General features: G+C 43.2%; 1 protein-coding gene across 2 annotated transcripts in view; it reads right to left on the bottom strand.

Annotated features, from left to right (window-relative positions):
* Positions 1-17,653, bottom strand: part of LOC126237101 (general vesicular transport factor p115) — a 232,124-nt gene that overhangs the window by 153,731 nt on the left and 60,740 nt on the right. For both annotated transcript variants that reach the window (XM_049946909.1, XM_049946910.1), the window contains exon 3: positions 12,021-12,189. In XM_049946909.1, the coding sequence (XP_049802866.1) occupies positions 12,021-12,189 (169 nt within the window). The remainder of the gene's footprint in view (positions 1-12,020; positions 12,190-17,653) is intronic.

Here is a 17,653-nt window from a genome sequence, read left to right as displayed (position 1 = left end):
AATCTTATCTGGTAAAGGTCCCTCACCGCACAGCAGATGATGGACAAGCATAGTGTAGGCAGTCTCTTTAATGTTTGTTGCATCTAGTAAGTGTTCTGCAAATAAAAGACAGCCTTTGGTTCGCCTTCCTCGCAACATTCTATTTGATTGTTCCAATTTTAGTAGTTCGTAGTTGTCATCCCCAGGTATTTAATTCAGTTGACAGCCTTCAGATTTGTGTAATTTATTGTATAACCCAAATTTAACAGATCCATTTTAGTACTCATGTGGATGACCACAATTTTTCCATTATTAAAGGTCAATATCCACTTTTCACACCACACAAATACCTTGTCTAAATCATTTTGTAATTGGTTTTGATCTTTTGATGACTACTGGGTCATAAATGACAGTATCACTTGCAAAGAATCTACGTGGTTGCTTAGATTCTCTCTTAAATTATGTATATAGATTAGAAACTGCAGAGGGCCTGTAACACTTCCTCGAGGAATGCCAAATATCACTCCTGTTTTACTCAATGTCTTTCCATTAATTACTACAAACTGTCACCTTTCTCACAGAAAACCCAAATCCAGTTGTATAACTGAGATGATACTCCATACTGACATTGATTATATAATCAACATTAATTATGTAATAGCAATACAAAGCCAGATTTTAAATTATAATACATTTTCAGGGATAGATGTGGACTTTAACTGTAATTTATTTGTTATGAACTGCTGTAACCAAAGAAACTGGGAAAGGTAGGAAATAAATGGGACCTGGATAAACTGAAGGAAACAGAGGTTCTTGATAATTTTGGAAGGAGCATTCAGCAATGTTGGACTGAAACAGGGGAAGGAACAAAACAAAAACCTATTGGCAGCTCTAAGAGATGAATAAGGAAGGGAGCAGAGGATCACATAACTAAACAGACAAGGCCTACTAGGAAATCTTGGATAACTTAGGAGATATTTAATTTCACTGATGAAAGGAGAAAATGTAAAAATGCAGCAAACTGATGCTGTATGAAGGGATGGATGGAGATGTTCGAATGGGCGCATGACAGCAAAGTCTTCAGCACCTGCGAGACAACAGATTGAGACGAGTGTCGGTAAAATACACAAAACAGGAAGATAGGTTGGTTGCTTGGTTTGTGGGATTAAAGGGACCAGACTGCAACGGTCATCGGTCCCTTGTTCCAAAACTTAAAAACTACCACACAGAGTAAAAAATGGATAATAGAGACAACAGACAACACAGGACAAGAAAAACTCAGACAAAGAACAGACATAACAAATTAAAATCACACAGAGTGTGGCAGTGGTTGGCCGACCATAGAATAAAAAGGGAAAAGCCAACCACCGAGAACACATTAAAAACTCAGTTTAAAACCGTAGGCCAAAGGCCTGAATCAACACAAAACAATAAAATAAAACATAAACACTCATATTAAATGATAAAAACCCCCTGCCCGAATAAAACGTAAAACTAAGCCAGCCATAGCAGGGTCATCAGTTAAAAGGGCAGGGAGCGTATCAGGCAGCGCAAATGTCCGCCTGACCACAGCTAAAAGGGGGCAGGCCAACAAAATGTGGGCCACTGTCAAAGCCGCCCCGCAGTGACACAGAGGAGGGTCCTCCCGACACAGTAAGTAACTGTGTGTCAGCCGGGAGTGGCCAATGAGGAGCCGACAAAGGACGACTGAGTCCCTGCGGTTGGCTCGCATGAATGACCGCCACACAGTCGTCGTCTCCTTAATGGCATGGAGTTTATTGGGCATGATCCAATCGCGCCATTCAGCGTCCCAAAGCGCAAAAACTTTTCAGCGGAGGACCGCTCGCAAATCAGTCTCTGGGAGGCCAACATCAGAGATGGTTGCCTGGTGGCCTCCTTCGCCAGGCGGTCAACATGTTCATTGCCCGGGATACTGACATGACCGGGGGTCCACACAAAGACCACAGAGCGGCCGCAACCGGCAAGAGTATGCAGGGACTCCTGGATAGCCATCACCAGACGAGAACGAGGGAAATACTGGTCGAGAGCTCGTAAACTGCTCAGGGAAGCGCTACAGATCACGAAGAACTCACCTGAGCAAGAGCGGATATACTCTAGGGCTCGAAAGATGGCGACCAGCTCAGCAGTGTAAACGCTGCAGCCAGCCGGCAAGGAACGTTGTTCGGAATGGTCCCATAGAGTTAGCGCATAACCGACATGACCAGCAACCATCGAACCGTCAGTGTAAACAACGTCAGAGCCCTGATACGTGGCCAAGTCGAGCCGAAGGCAAGGGCGAGGAACACACCATGGGGGTGTACGCAAAGTGGCCCGAAAAGGAGGTGGAACAGTGAAAACCCTAAGCCCGGAGAGAAGCTCTTTGACGCGGACCGTGATCGTACAACCTGACCGGGGCCGACGTTCTGGCAGATGGATGACCGATCGCGGAAACAGGAGAAGATAGTTTGGATGCCCAGGCAAGCTAAAAACATGGGCAGCATAAGCGGCCAGTAAATTTTGGCGCTGGAACCGCAATGGAGGGACACCTGCCTCCGCAAGTATGCTGTCCACTGGGCTGGTCCGGAAAGCACCAGTGGCAAGGCGTATCCCGCTGTGTAGGATTGGGTCCAGCACCCGCAGCGCAGATGGGGATGCTGAGCCATAAGCCAGGCTCCCATAATCCAGACGAGACTGGATTAACGCCTGGTAGAGCCGTAACAGGGTAGATCGGTCGGTGTCCCAGCGGGTGTGGCTCAAGCATCTCAGAGCATTTAGATGCCGCCAACACGCCTGTTTAAGCTGCCGAATATCAGGCAGCCAAGTCAGCCGGGCATCAAAAACTACACCCAAAAACCTGTGGGTCTCCACCACAGCAAGGAGTTCGTTGGCAAGATAAAGCCGCGGCTCAGGATGGACTGTTCGGCGCCAGCAGAAATGCATAACGCGGGTCTTGGCAGCCGAAAACTGAAAACCATGTGCTACAGCCCAAGACTGCGCCTTGCGGATAGCGCCCTGTAGCTGACGTTCAACAGCTGCAATGCCAGTAGAGCGGTAGTAAAGGCAGAAGTCGTCAGCATACAGGGAAGCGGAGACAGAATTTCCCACCGCCGCAGCGAGCCCATTTATTGCGATTAAAAACAGGCAGACACTGAGGACAGATCCCTGTGCTACCCCGTTCTACTGGACTCGGGAGGAACTATGGGAGGCCGCGACTTGCACGCAGAAGGTACGATACGACAGAAAATTTCGGATAAAGATCGGCAGAGGGCCCCGAAGACCCCATCCATGAAGCGTAGAAAGTATGTGATGACGCCAAGTCATATTGTACGCCTTCCGCATGTCGAAAAAGACAGCGACCAGGTGCTGACAGCGGGCAAAGGCAGTACAGATGGCCGACTCCAGACTCACCAGATTGTCGGTGGCGGAGCGGCCTTTACGGAACCCACCCTGAGACGGAGCCAGAAGGCCCCGAGACTCCAGTACCCAATTCAAGCGCCAGCTCACCATCCGTTCGAGAAGCTTGCAAAGAACGTTGGTGAGGCTAATGGGGCGGTAGCTGTCCACCTCCAAAGGGCTCTTGCCCGGTTTCAAAACGGGGATGACAATGCTTTCCCGCCATTGCGACGGTAACTCACCCTCGACCCAGAGACGGTTGTAAAGGTCAAGGAGGCGTCGCTTGCAGTCCAATGAAAGGTGTTTCAGCATCTGACAGTGGATGCGATCTGGCCCAGGAGCGGTATCAGGGCAAGCGGCAAGGGCACTGTGAAATTCCCACTTACTGAATGGAGCATTGTAGGATTCAGAATGGTGAGTGCGAAAAGAAAGGCTCCGACGTTCCATCCACTCTTTAATGGAGCGGAAGGCCAGGGGGTAATTGGAAGAAGCGGAACTCAGAGCAAAATGCTCTGCCAAGCGGTTGGCAATTTCGTCGGAGTCTGTACAAACTGCTCCATTCAGTGAGAGCGCAGGGACGCTGACAGGGGTCCGATAGCCATAGAGGCGTCGGATCTTGACCCAGACCTGCGATGGAGAGACATGGAGGCCAATGGTGGACACATACCGCTCCCAGCACTCCTGCTTGCTTTGGCACATAAGGCGGCGGGCCCACGCACGCAGGCGTTTGAAGGTAATGAGGTGTTCAATGCAGGGATGTCGCTTGTGACACTGGAGCGCCCGCCGGCGATCTTTAATCGCTTCAGCGATCTCAGGCGACCACCAAGGCACAGTCCGCCGCCGAGGGGACCCAGAAGAACTGGGAATGGAAGATTCGGCGGCATTAACGATGCCCGTGGTGACCGATTGAACCACCGCATCAATGCCATCATTAGAGAGAGGCTCAATAGCGGCAATGGACGAAAACAAGTCCCAGTCAGCCTTATTCATTGCCCACCTGCAAGGGCACCCAGAAGACTGACACTGTGGCAGTGACAGAAAGATCGGAAAGTGGTCACTACCACACAGGTCGTCATGCACTCTCCATTGGACAGATGGTAAGAAGCTAGGGCTGCAGATCAAAAGGTCAATGGCAGAGTACGTGCCATGTGCCACACTGAAGTGTGTGAAGGAACCATCATTTAACAGCGAAAGATCGAGCTGTGCCAATAAATGCTCAATGGTGGCGCCTCGACCTGTCGCCACTGACCCACCCCACAGAGGGTTATGGGCGTTGAAGTCACCCAGTAATAAGAAAGGTGGCGGCAATTGGGCTATCAGCGCAGCCAGGACATGCTGCGCGACATCACCATCCGGTGGAAGGTAAAGACTGCAGACAGTAACAGCCTGTGGCGTCCACACCCGAACAGCGACAGCCTCTAAAGCTGTTTGTAGAGGGATAGACTCGCTGTGAAGAGAGTTAAGGACATATATGTAGACGCCACCAGACACCCTTTCATAAGCTGCCCGGTTCTTATAATAACCCCGATAGCCACGGAGGGCAGGGGTTTGCGTAGCTGGAAACCAAGATTCCTGAAGAGCAATGCAGAAGAAAGGGTGAAGGCTGATAAGCTGTCGGAGCTCAGCTAGATGGTGGAAGAAACCGCTGCAGTTCCACTGGAGGATGGAATTGTCCATGGCTGAGAAAGGCGTGACGGGACTGGGAAGGCAGATTACGCTTCTGGGTCACCTGCTGCCTCCGATGGAGCACCCATGAAAGTGCTATCCATTGTGTCTGAGGGACCGGCGAGATCGAGGTCCTCAGCGGACGCAAGAATCTCCACCGCATCCTCAGATGCAGAGCTTGTAGGTAGCGGTGGAGTAGGTGCCACCGCAGGTGTCTTGGTCTTACGGTTCTTCAATGTCGTTTTCTCTCGCTGTTCCTTTGGTTGTCGTTGTTGAGAGGGCTTATTGGAGTCAGTCTCCGGGACCGAAGATGATCGCGAAGCTCGACGACCAGCGACCTGTGGCTTCTTCAGCCACTGGTTGGTGTCTGCTGTGCCGCTGGTAGGAACCTGGGAAGGGAGTGACCCAAGGGATCCCTTCCGAGCGAGAGAAGCCGAAGAAGACTTACGCTTCTCCGGCTTAGAAGTGGGGACTGGTGTCCCCGGCAGTTTAGTGGGTGCTGCTCCTGAGGTAGATGGTGTGGGAGCAACAGCGAGCGAAGGGGCCCCCATCGTCAAGGGGGCAGGTGAGGTCCTCTGACTCTGAGAGCTGACTGTTTGTGGTGCAGCTAAAGGAGTTGGAGCAGGAGTGACAGTTGAGGCATAAGATGCCATCATGCGCACGGGATGTAGCCGTTCAAATTTCCGCTTAGCCTCAGTGTAAGTCAGTCGGTCCAGGGTCTTATATTCCATGATTTTGCGTTCTTTCTGCAAGATCCTGCAGTCTGGCGAGCAAGGTGAATGAGGCTCTCCGCAGTAGACAGATGGGAGGTGGAGCACATAGAGTATCGGGATGAGATGGGCGTCTGCAATCTCGACATGTGAGGCTGGAAGTGCAGCGGGAAGACATATGGCCGAACTTCCAGCACTTAAAGCACCGCATCGGGGGAGGGATATAGGGCTTGACGTCACAACGGTAGACCATCACCTTGACCTTCTCCGGTAATGTATCACCCTCGAAGGCCAAGATGAAGGCACCGGTGGCAACCTGATTGTCCCTCGGACCCCGATGAACGCGCCGGACAAAATGAACACCTCTATGCTCTAAGTTGACGTGCAGCTCGTCATCAGACTGCAAAAGTAGGTCCCTATGGAAAATAACACCCTGGACCATATTTAAACTCTTATGTGGTGTGATGGTAACGTTAACATCCTCCAACTTGTCACAAGCAAGTAACCTGCGTGACTGGGCGGACAATGCCGTTTTTATCAAAATTGATCCAGAGCGCATTTTGGACAAGCCCTCCACCTCCCCAAACTTGTCCTCTAAATGCTCTACAAAGAACTGAGGCTTCACGGAGAAAAAGGATTCCCCATCAGCACTGGTACAGACGAGATACCAGGGCGAATACGTGTCACTGTCATTCATTGCCTTTCGTTCCTCCCATGGTGTGGCCAGGGATGGGAACAATTTGGGGTCATAAACGTTACCTTTAAAATGAGCCCTCGAACGCTTAGAGACTGCTGGTGGCTGGCCACCAGCAAGAGATGATGTGCCACGCTTCATTGCGTGTCATCCACCCTGATGCCACCTACTCCGACCAAGGGCCCTCCCCATGGGCGCCACCCAGCCACAGCAAGGGCCACCTGGCAGGATGGCCATTGCTGGGAGTCCTGATGCCCCAGGGAGATGGGCATCTACTCTTTGGCATACATGGGGAGTAAACGGCGCAGGCATCAGTAGAGCGATCCCTGTGTTGTCAGGGGGCTACAACCAACAGGGTACATGGCGGCCCCACCACAACGGATTGGCTACCATGCTGGATCTTAGGTGCAAAAATGCACGAGGTTGTCGTCGCAGCGAAAAACAACACTGCACAGTGCAGCATGGAAATCGCACCCATGGACGTATCCTCACCCAAGAGATGGAAAACGAGCTGGACACCATTGCAACGACGAGAAAGCCGGCTAAAGGTCTCAATGCATGACAGATACAGTGCACCATGTAAGGCGCCCTTCCCCAATTGGCTCGCTATTCGGAACAATTTAGAAAGATGGAGGTCAAACCCGAGAGGGGACCATCACATAAGGCCGAAACATTTGAGACTTCTTTTAGTCGCCTCTTACGACAGGCAGGAATACCACGGGCCTATTCTAACCCCCGAACCCGCAGGGGGAAAACAGGAAGATAAAACAGCACGTAAAACACAGGTAACAAAAGTTGGAAAACTATTTGCCTGTCCACACAGAAGCACGGAACAAAGTATTGTGTCAGTAGTAAACCATTAATTACACAGGACAAAAGTGGTACAAGAAGTGAAAACAATATTGTAGATGGATGTGGCTGGCTTACTACAAGAAAAAGAGGAGGAGCCAGCCACTCTGCAACACACTAAAACCTCTGGGCAGGGTGGGGTGGGAAGAGGGAGGCAGGAGGCAGGGAGAGGGACGAGGGCCTGGGAGTGGGTGGCTAGTGGCTCACAGGGATGCCTCCCTGTTTGCCAGCTAGGGATGTGCAAGGGAAGGGTAGCGGGTATACAGGCTGGTACAATGTAGTGGCCGGTGGGAAGTGGCAGGCATTGAAGGCAATGTGGGGAAATGAACTGAGAGGGGGGGTGACACGATGGAGGAAGGGAAAACTGTTGGGTGGATAGCATAGGGAATTTCTTTCTCATATTATGGCCTTGTTTGTAACTACTAGATATCTTTTGGCAAAGAATGCTCTCTTTACCCATGTTAGACTACTTCTAATGTCTTCCTTGCTTCATTTGCCACATGTTATTTTGTTTCATCTACTGTATGATCCTCTATTTCAATTTTTTTTTTTTTTTATTTCTAATCTCATTTCTGCCTCTGACCACTCCCACCCTCTCAATCTGTCCTAAGTGTATGACCACTCAGTAGTGAAGATAAGTAAGGTATAGCAAGTTTGTAGCATATGCATTTGAACAAGTAGTGATGAATAAGAGTGAATTTTTATGCATTTATCATCAGAGATAAAGAATAATAGCAAAATTAACTACGACTTAATACAAACTCAATGGCTGCTAACATTGCATAGATCTGTCAGTGGCAGAAGATGCCCAAGGAGCATTTTTTCAACACATATTAAATGCAGCCGAGTCAAAATACAGTTTGATGTGTTTTTACACCAATTGTGGTATGCTCTTTAACACTGTTGAGTCAGATCAGTACATTTTGTATTCTTTCCCATAGTAATTTACTCCTGAAAAACATGAATCGGATCAAATCATACTATGTGTATCACAGTCGACAGTTCGAAACATATTACGTTCAGGACATGTTTCCCAGACTGCTTTATTGGCCCATTCTTTCATTGTCCGTTCCTGGTGTTTTCATCTTTTAACTCTTAGTGTGGTGGTGATTGTGTTACTGTGCACTTTCGAACACCATGGTGGGCCATTTACCCATGGGTGAGTGACAGAAGCCAGATACAATGAAAATTAGAGCTGCAAAAACTAAATATACCTTGAAGAGGAAGCTCAGTAATTAAAAAACCTGATGTATTTTACGAGGGTTGATTGAAAAGTAATGCCTCCGCCTTTGTAACTCTTCAACAGTTGGCAGCATTGGTATGCATCAGGTACTGGAATGTTCTGTAGCCTCTTCTGTACAGCTCCAGTTTGCAGGAAGCCTTGGCATTGAACGGTTATGTTGTTACAGTGTAAAGTATGGAACCATGTGCAGACAGTCAGTCAATGCGATTTAAGCAATGTGCAGTCACTGAATTCTTGACAGGAGGAGGTGTGACCCAACAAGAGATTCATCAGAGAATGAAAGCAGTTTATGGTGATCGTGTTGTTGCGAGTACTGTGGCTCTTCATTCTTGTAACCTGAGAGGAGTTCCTGGCAAATTTCAAGCCTCTGCACTTTCATTTCAGGAGTCAGTATCCGGGGAACCCACCATGCACACATCTTCCGATAGCCAAGCAAAGCGATAATGTGACCCACACTTTCTTGTGAAATGCGGATCATGCTTGCAAATTCTCTCTGAGTGATACGACAATCATCCTCAATCAATCTGTCAACATTTTGCTTGTTAAACTCTGTGGTTGCTATCACAGGATGTCCAACCCTGTTTGTCATGCAGGTCACATGTTCCTGCCTCAACATCTTTAAACTTACTCGCCCAATGATGCACAGTACTCACAACAACACAATCACCATAAACTTTGAGTAAATCACATTGACCGACCGTCTGTGCAGGGTTCCATATTTTACATTATAACAACGCAAGCGTTTGATACCAAGGCTTCCGCCAACTGGAGCTGTAGAGAAGAGGCTACACACCAAGCCAGTACCTGCTGCAAACCAATGCTGCCAAATGTTGAGTTACGAAGGTGGAGGCATTACTTTTCCGTCAGCCCTCATATGAATGATCATTTATAGTAAAATTTGTAATATTGGTGCATGCGGGAAATATTGCATAAATGCATATTTTTATACTTTGGGCTTTACTATCTCTAGTTATGACATGAGGTAATGTATTTAGTTTTAGGTAATTCAACCCAGATCCACATTTAAGGAATTTTTAGCTGTCTTGCAATAAAACGAAGACAGAATCAAGTAGGGATCCATCCCAGTATTCTATCTGGTGAAAGCAAAGAATTAAGTTTGCAGCTTATCAAACCTAGTGGAACAAGATCACAGACTCAGTTACATGATGAAAGCTATACCTCCAAATTTTGGATTTTAAAATTGGTGGTAAAACAAAACTGATCTGCTGAAAAGTTATTTGGGGTAAGCCAAACCAGGACTAATAATATACCAAATGCTGTGAAGAATGGTGGTGGTGTTAGAGAGAAGAGAGGCAACAATAGAAAGAGTGCTCAGTTTGTTGCAAGTAGAGAAAAGATGACTGCACTTACTTCTTAGTTACGAGCATGGGAATCACATTACAGTAGGGGGGAGGGGGGTGAAGAAAAAATAAATAAATAAATAAATAAAAAATAAAAAGGAGGGCAGAGGCTGTATCTTCCCGCTGAATTAAACATAAACAGGCTCTTCAAGATGTACAATGCCTGTGTTCCTCTGGACTTTAAAGTGATACATTGGTTCCTCCAGGACATTTTCTGCACATAATTCAATATAGAGTTTAGGACATCACCCACCGATACTTTTAGTTACTATGCTGAAACGCTCTTCCAGATTAAATCTGAACACACCATACTGTTCCAAACAAATATCGTTTTACACATTGTGTGTTATTGATGTCAGTATTCAGAATCCAAAATTTTATGCTTGGGGTGAGACTGAGGATGGAAGAGGAGTGAATGGGGTGCCCTCTGGCAATATCTAATTTCTAGATGAGGTAAAGTTCGATAATTCGATCACCTGCATCCAGTGCTTTGCAGACAGATGCAATGGGCAAAACAAAAACATGCATATCATTCATACTCTAGTTTACTGGCTTCAAAACAAAGCAACTGCTAACTTTTCAATGATTACAGCATTTCTTCCTGTGAGAGGACATTCATTTTTACCAGTGACGGAGTTTTTGGCATTTTAGAAAAGTCTCTTCATAAACGCTCAGACGTCATTAACATCTGAGAAATACCCAGAGATTTATCAGGCTGTGATAACTGTAAAATTTCTAGGCAAAGAATGTTTTGTAAGGAAGTAGAAGATGCTTGCCAAGAATTTTAAGAAATAGGAGGGGATAGAAGAACAAAGAAAGATCAGAATAAAGATGGCACTGATGATCAGGTTCAATGACCCCTCAAAGCAATTCACAACCCTTCTGAAATGACGCACAAAGACTGATCAGGTATATGGGCCTCACATAACAGATAAACCGAGAATATTAACCAACACAAAGAAACTGGATGTGGACAACCGGTTGAAAACAAGATTTGGAAACAACTGGAAAGAGGTTGATAGATTGCAGTTTTATGTTTCGGCACTAAATATCGATACAACATTAGCTGAAACTGGTAGGCCAACTCATGAGACGAAGACTGTGATTTTTTGCACATGAAAGGACTAAGTGCAAGATTTTAACACATCAATCGACCATCAACAACATGTTAATAGTTTTCTTATGTCAGAAGCTGTCTCCAACAAAATCAACTAAAAATAAAATTTATGTTTCAAATGATGATATATGGAAACATGGTGGATCAAACAATTTTTTTTTTCAGTGAACTGGTTCAAAATATATTAAGTGCAATTTAAAAATTAAAACCGCACTTTCATGCATTGGCAAATGACTTCAGTCATGACTAAGTCTGGAACATAATCTGAATTCCTAGGTTCTGCGATCAAGAATTTTGACATACTTAATTTAGTTACCAAGTGAAACATTTTTTTCGTTTCTTGTAAAATTATGATCTGTGCACTTAATACTATTTGAAACACTGCTCTTTAAATTTTGTTCTCTTTGATTTTGTCAATTTCTAATTGTTTGAAAGGGCTGTGCTTGTTAATAAACAAAACAATTTTCCAACAAATTTCTCTTTATTGTATTTGGTGTAGAGAGACGAATGGAATTGTCTTCACCTTTGAGCAACTAAGCTTAACTGAAGGTTTTATTTTCACTATCCCCTTTGTTTGCTCCGTATTTCTAACAGTTATTTATCACATTGGTCAACCATACATTTTTCCTTAAAAAAACCCACAACATTATTGTAACATAATGTTAATAAAAACTTTCTATATCTGCATGCCAATTCTGCTTCAAACAAAGTTGAGAGAGTCGTCTTAAAATGTGCTCCTGCTTTCACAATGATTGAATGACATCACAGGATTGTGACTAGTACTATCGTATGTTGGAAATTGATGCTTCAACTATGTGGTCATTAACAAATGCAACAATTGTGGATGATTGCTCAAGCCTACAACAAGACTGTAACAGCATGCCAATGAGTAATCTTACCAATGGCACTGTGAGCCCAACAATGTACATGCAATTTATCTTGCCTGTAGCAACCATGAAATGAATCATTACCTAAATATCTATGACAAGGGCAGAGAAATAATACTCACTTGTTAGCAAGCAAATTAGTTAGCAGCTTGACGGCTGGCCATCGAACATGGAAATCATATTCCTCCAGAAATCCCAAAACAAGGCCAACATTGTCTGGCTGTTTGATAAAAATTTCTGTGAACTGTTCTCCAATAGTTGCCACTAAAGCAGAATTTAAGTTTATATGTTCTGAAAACACACAAAATAATTAGATAGGGCTTCCACAACAAGAAGTGTGAGAAACATGACATCATATGTTAAAAACACATTCCTGACATAGAGTACGACTGCTACACTTTAATCACAAACAGTTTTTCCTATAAATGTCGCCCTATCACAACATTTACTTTCACTATAAGACAAATTCACCTCTTAATGTTGTTACTTATGGCAGTTACAATTAAAATACTTGAAAACAATGATAACAAAGAGATAACCGTTCCATTATGGGAATTACTGAAATAATATACACTGTTAATCAAGGCAACATGATGACTGCATTACACAAACAACCTGGAAGTACACAGAAATAACAGACACCACTACAAACTATCACTAAGAAACTGTATTTTTTTATTCCACATTGAACTGCGTTCAAGGATTTCTTTAAGGGAAACATCAAACCAGATAATCCACAATGAAATATGAAAAAGAATGAAAACAAAAAACTATTCAATGCCTACTAGTTATGTTGAATTTATGGAAGGGTACATTACACAATTGTGTGAGGAGTCATTATCTGTGTCCCCCTCCCTTGAATTCAGTGCCTATATAACCTTCAGCAGAGTATTTTTACTAAAAAAATAAGAAAGAAAGATGGTGCTGTTTGAAGGACATTGATGGATTGTGCTCTTAAGCACACTGCAGCACCTGTTCGTTTCAGCCTCACTGTTAAGAGACCACAGCCAATGGACATTTGCAGATAGCTGGATTTGTCATTGTGGCCATGTCACTTGTCTGCCTTGACTTTAACTTATCAAGTTACCAAACATCTATCAGTTTCTTTCATTTTTCCTCTGTAACAAAGAAGCATACACTTCATATTTTCTCCACATCTTTGTATCACTATACAAGCTGCGGTGTAGGTTATAGGATCAAGGATACATTGTCAGAAATTGTGCTTTTCCATTCCTGTGCTGTTACAGATATGGTTTTTAAGATACGTTCCCAGAATAGGATGGCTTTGGAAGGTTGATCAGGCTATGAAATCACAATCTGCAGACGGACCCCTGGGCCTACTGTGCCCAAACTGACCTAGCAGCTTTGCCATGTACTGGGAGAACCTGTTTGGTTAATTTATGGGTGATAACATGATGTAAGTACTGTCAGTGCAGTGGTTCAATTAATGTTGTCAGGGACAGATTTGTTTATTAAATTTCTGGAACGGAAAGTGCTTTGTGGTCCCAGTTGAGGAGGCCGCAGGCCATGGTAGCACATTATGTGAACAGTTTGTTTTATCTGAACTTTCCGTGTAAAGGAGAGTACAGGGATGTGATGGAGCATATCCAGGCAAGGGCTACACAGATCGAGTTAATGATAAATGGCATGTCGTCATTAGTGTGGGCCTTTGTAAAAATGGGGCAGGATGGGGAATGCAGGTGGGATGAGGAATTAGCCAGAGTTCATTTAAATGCAGTATAGTGGAACAAACAGTTTTCAAGTTTACCTCATCCTATTCTGGGAATCATTAAAGAAAAGCAAATATTCTAGATCAACACTAGTCCAGATACTGCACAATATTTATATTATTTGGTGTCACTCAATAAGAAGAAAGATGTGCTTAGACTCTGGGCTAGAGTAATACTGCAGATGTATCTGCTCATAAAGAGCAATTTAGTTCAGTAGGTGACTGTGGCAATTACAGTGAGAGAGAGAGAGAGAGAGAGAGAGAGAGAGAGAGAGTGGGAGGGGGGAGGGGGGGTTAGGGAGGGGGGCGTGAGTGGTTGACAGTTCTCATGGAGAGATCTGCCAACAGGTAATCCCTGTGAACACAATGTGACATTTGTTTGATCCGGATTACTGCCATGAACGAGATGATGGGGAACTTTTTGACAAGTATACAAATAGAGTAAAATCTGTAGCAAGGACCTTGTGTCTTTCAAGTGTGTGAGGGGAGGTGGTGTCGGACACTGAAGAGGTAATTAATCCACAGCACAGAACAAAGCATGTTTGAGCAACAACACAACAGCTTGTTGATCTGCACTCACAACAATGAACGGATTAAATATGTCTATAATTCTCGGCAAGCCAACAGTGTAGTAGATACTGTGGGTAGCACTCCTGAAACGCAGCACCACCAGAGTACAAGACAGGTCAGTCTTTTTGCATGTGGACACCAGGGACATTTATTTACATTGACTTCAAGGAAGAAGGGTTAATGGAGAACCAAGGCGAAAGTGCCAGAAAGGGATAACTTGGATGAATGGATCAGTCACCGCTATGTCTATCACTGCTAAATAAATTAAATAGAACACATCTAAATAATAAAGTATGAAATTTAAATACATGTTGGCTACCTAGGCAGCACAGGTAAATAACAAAACAATGATATTAATTAATATACACCGAAAAAATTGCAGTTTGGACAAAACAGACGACACGCATTCATTCGAGACACTGCACGTGGTCATGCCCTGCGTGCTGCATACTGTGCGACTCATGTTCATGGTTTACTGAAATATGGGTTAGTATTATATCATCAAAGCACTGCAGGTCATACGTCTTGGACAGACTACCACAAGAAACTAAGTTCGTACATAATTATGTCAAAATGTGATTGAAATAAATAGGTAACATTATTCTTTAACAATGTTAGGCTAATTAAAGATGGGATGGTTTTCACGTTTTGTATAATATGTAATTATAACTTCACTAGCTATTTTGAGGTGTGGATGCAGGACACGCACGCCTGGAAAAGATGATGCCAAACAGAAGAGATTTATACCCAATAATAATAATAGTATGCTGTTCTGGAAAGGATAACTGCTGTTAACTTTTTTTGTATTATTTACTTAGCGGCCCCTGATGTGACAATGCTTGATCAAAATATTACTACTAATATTAAACTTAAAGAAGCAACGCAATTATTTTGTGTCGGTCCTTTGTTTACATTTTTAATTTATTTTTACATCATTAGAAAAAGTAAAATTTATGTTACTAACAGAATTCAGTTCACCTACACTGTGCATTTAAAATTAACTAAAGGTCAACTTGCATTTGTTATTCTCAAATAAATTTGGGTGAAGAGTTAAACACTAGTAAGTTATGCTTCTACAATTCCCGGCCATTCTACTTCACAATTTCAAAACTGCTGTAAACATTTGAGAACTGAAGAAAGATACTATTTAATGGTGCACAGTCTTGCAAGAAAGAGACGGCCAAGCTAAATATTTGTAGTGACACATTGGAAAAAATTATTTTATTTACAAATACTTTTTGAAGTGCAAGTTTTTATCATAAGCAAATGCACATGGGATGGAGCTTTTATAAAATGCTTAGATATTATTTTAGAGTCAATAGTTAATAACAAATATCGTTTAAAAGCAGAAATATTGGTCACTGAGCTGGAGTAAGTGCTGAACAGAACAATATAAATCTGTGTCAGAGAAATCCAGGAAAATAGAACATAGAAACTATCAATGGAATGGATGTGTCATCTCCATTATCAAGGATTCTCTCACTGGCACTGATAGATTTAGGTTAAAGTAAATGAAGAGACTTCAGTTTAAATGGATTGAATTTAGAATGGTGAAAGGAGTTTGCACCAAATGGTTATTTGCCACTAGACAGAATACACATAATGGGAATAACAGCACAAGATTGTGCAGCTATGGCAAGAAACAAATTACTTACATTCAGTTTGAGTGATTTGTGTTGATGGTGAATGATCTTGCAGAGACTGAAAGAATTCTGAAAAAAATCAGATGTATCTGCATTCAATCCACACCATTATTGTGATCTTCATAAGAATACTTAATATTGTTAAACGATGAACAGACTATAGTTGGAAAAGTCTGAGAAGGGAGTGTCTCTGCAAGAAGAGAGATCCCTTCAGTATACTTGGTTTTTCTGGTTGTATAAATAACTGGACATTACTACGAAAAGCCTATTTTCAAAAAAGGGGGCAATCATAAATTTGTGTAAGAAAACAGAATATATGATGCATTGAATATATGTAATAACTGAAAACCTGGTGTAGGGACATGGTGACCCCATTGCCCAGTGGGAAAGTACTGCAATCAGCCACCCGAGTATTGGTGGGAAAACCATACCTTATTGGGTTAGGAGGAAATGCCAACCCAAAACCCTGAACATCTAGGGTTGTGCCTCTGTGGTTAACAACCTTAGTTGTAAATTGGAGCTTGCTCCACCCAAGGTTAACCACCTCTTAAAGTCAACCATGGAAAGGTCTTTTAGGAAAAAATTTCCACCGTCCTGTCCAAGAATGCAGGAGAAGGCTACATCGGATTCAGTGGGTAGCCACCTAGACAAGAAATGAAATAAACCTCTTGTAATAACCTTCGTGGACTTTAAAAAAGCATATGACTGTATCCATATACCTCCAATGTTAAAAATCTTAAGAAATTTCGGGCTCCATACAAAATTAATCAAATTGATAGAACTCACCTTAACCAAAACTGTATCAAAAGTCAAGTTCAGAGGGGGAACTCTCTGAGTCAATCATCATAAAGAAGGTTTCAGACAAGGAGATTGCTTGGCACTCATGCTGTTCAACTGTGCTTTAGAAAACATAATGGGGGAATGGTACAAGATTAACCCAAAGAACATCCAAATTGGAAGACCCAAAGACAATGTAATTTTAAATTGTCTAGGATTTGCTGATGACCTTGCTCTCTGTCCAACAGTATTCAGGAAATCAAACAACAAGTTATCTCACTACAGGAAATAGCACAGAAAATTGGTCTTGGAATATCCTTCGAAAAAACAGTCATCACGTTAACTGACCCACCACTCAAACAAAATTGCCATAGGAAACCAAGAAATGAAAATTGTAGATAAATTTAAATATCTGGGAGAAATCATAATATATAACCTCAATGAAAAGCTAACATGGCATAACAGAATAAACAAATTGACTAGAGCACAATATATCACCAAGAACACCTACAACAAAAAGAGCCTGTCAATAGCAACAAAATTAAAACACTACAAAACAGTCACTCAACCAGAAATAACATATGCAAGTGAAACCATCTTCAAAATAACTAACACTGCACAAATAGACAAAATACTCAAAATAGAGAGAAGAATCATCAGAACGTGCAATAACAAGATGGACACTGGAGAGTAGCTACAAATGAAACAGTCGACAAGGAAATAGAACCTGTCATGAGTAAAATCAGGAAGAAACGCGTTTCATTTTTCCGACATGTAATCAGAGCACCAGAGAACAGGATCATCAGGAGAATAATAGAAAAATTGTGGAATAGTAAGTGCAACATTAAGTGGGTTACAGAAATCAAGGAAGATATGGATGAGTTACAGATTACATTGGAAGACGTAAAGAAACAAAACTGACAAAATCAGAAAACTCACAGACAAACAAACCAGATTGCAAACGAGAATCAACAAACAGACAATAGGAAGGGTTATTTCCAATGAAGAAAGAAGGATGAGATCCGAGAGAATGAAG

Source organism: Schistocerca nitens, chromosome 2 (assembly GCF_023898315.1).
Source record: "Schistocerca nitens isolate TAMUIC-IGC-003100 chromosome 2, iqSchNite1.1, whole genome shotgun sequence".
Taxonomy (NCBI): domain Eukaryota; kingdom Metazoa; phylum Arthropoda; class Insecta; order Orthoptera; family Acrididae; genus Schistocerca; species Schistocerca nitens.
The sequence above is the reverse complement of the archived record's forward strand: the minus strand, read 5'-3'. Positions and strand labels throughout refer to the sequence as shown.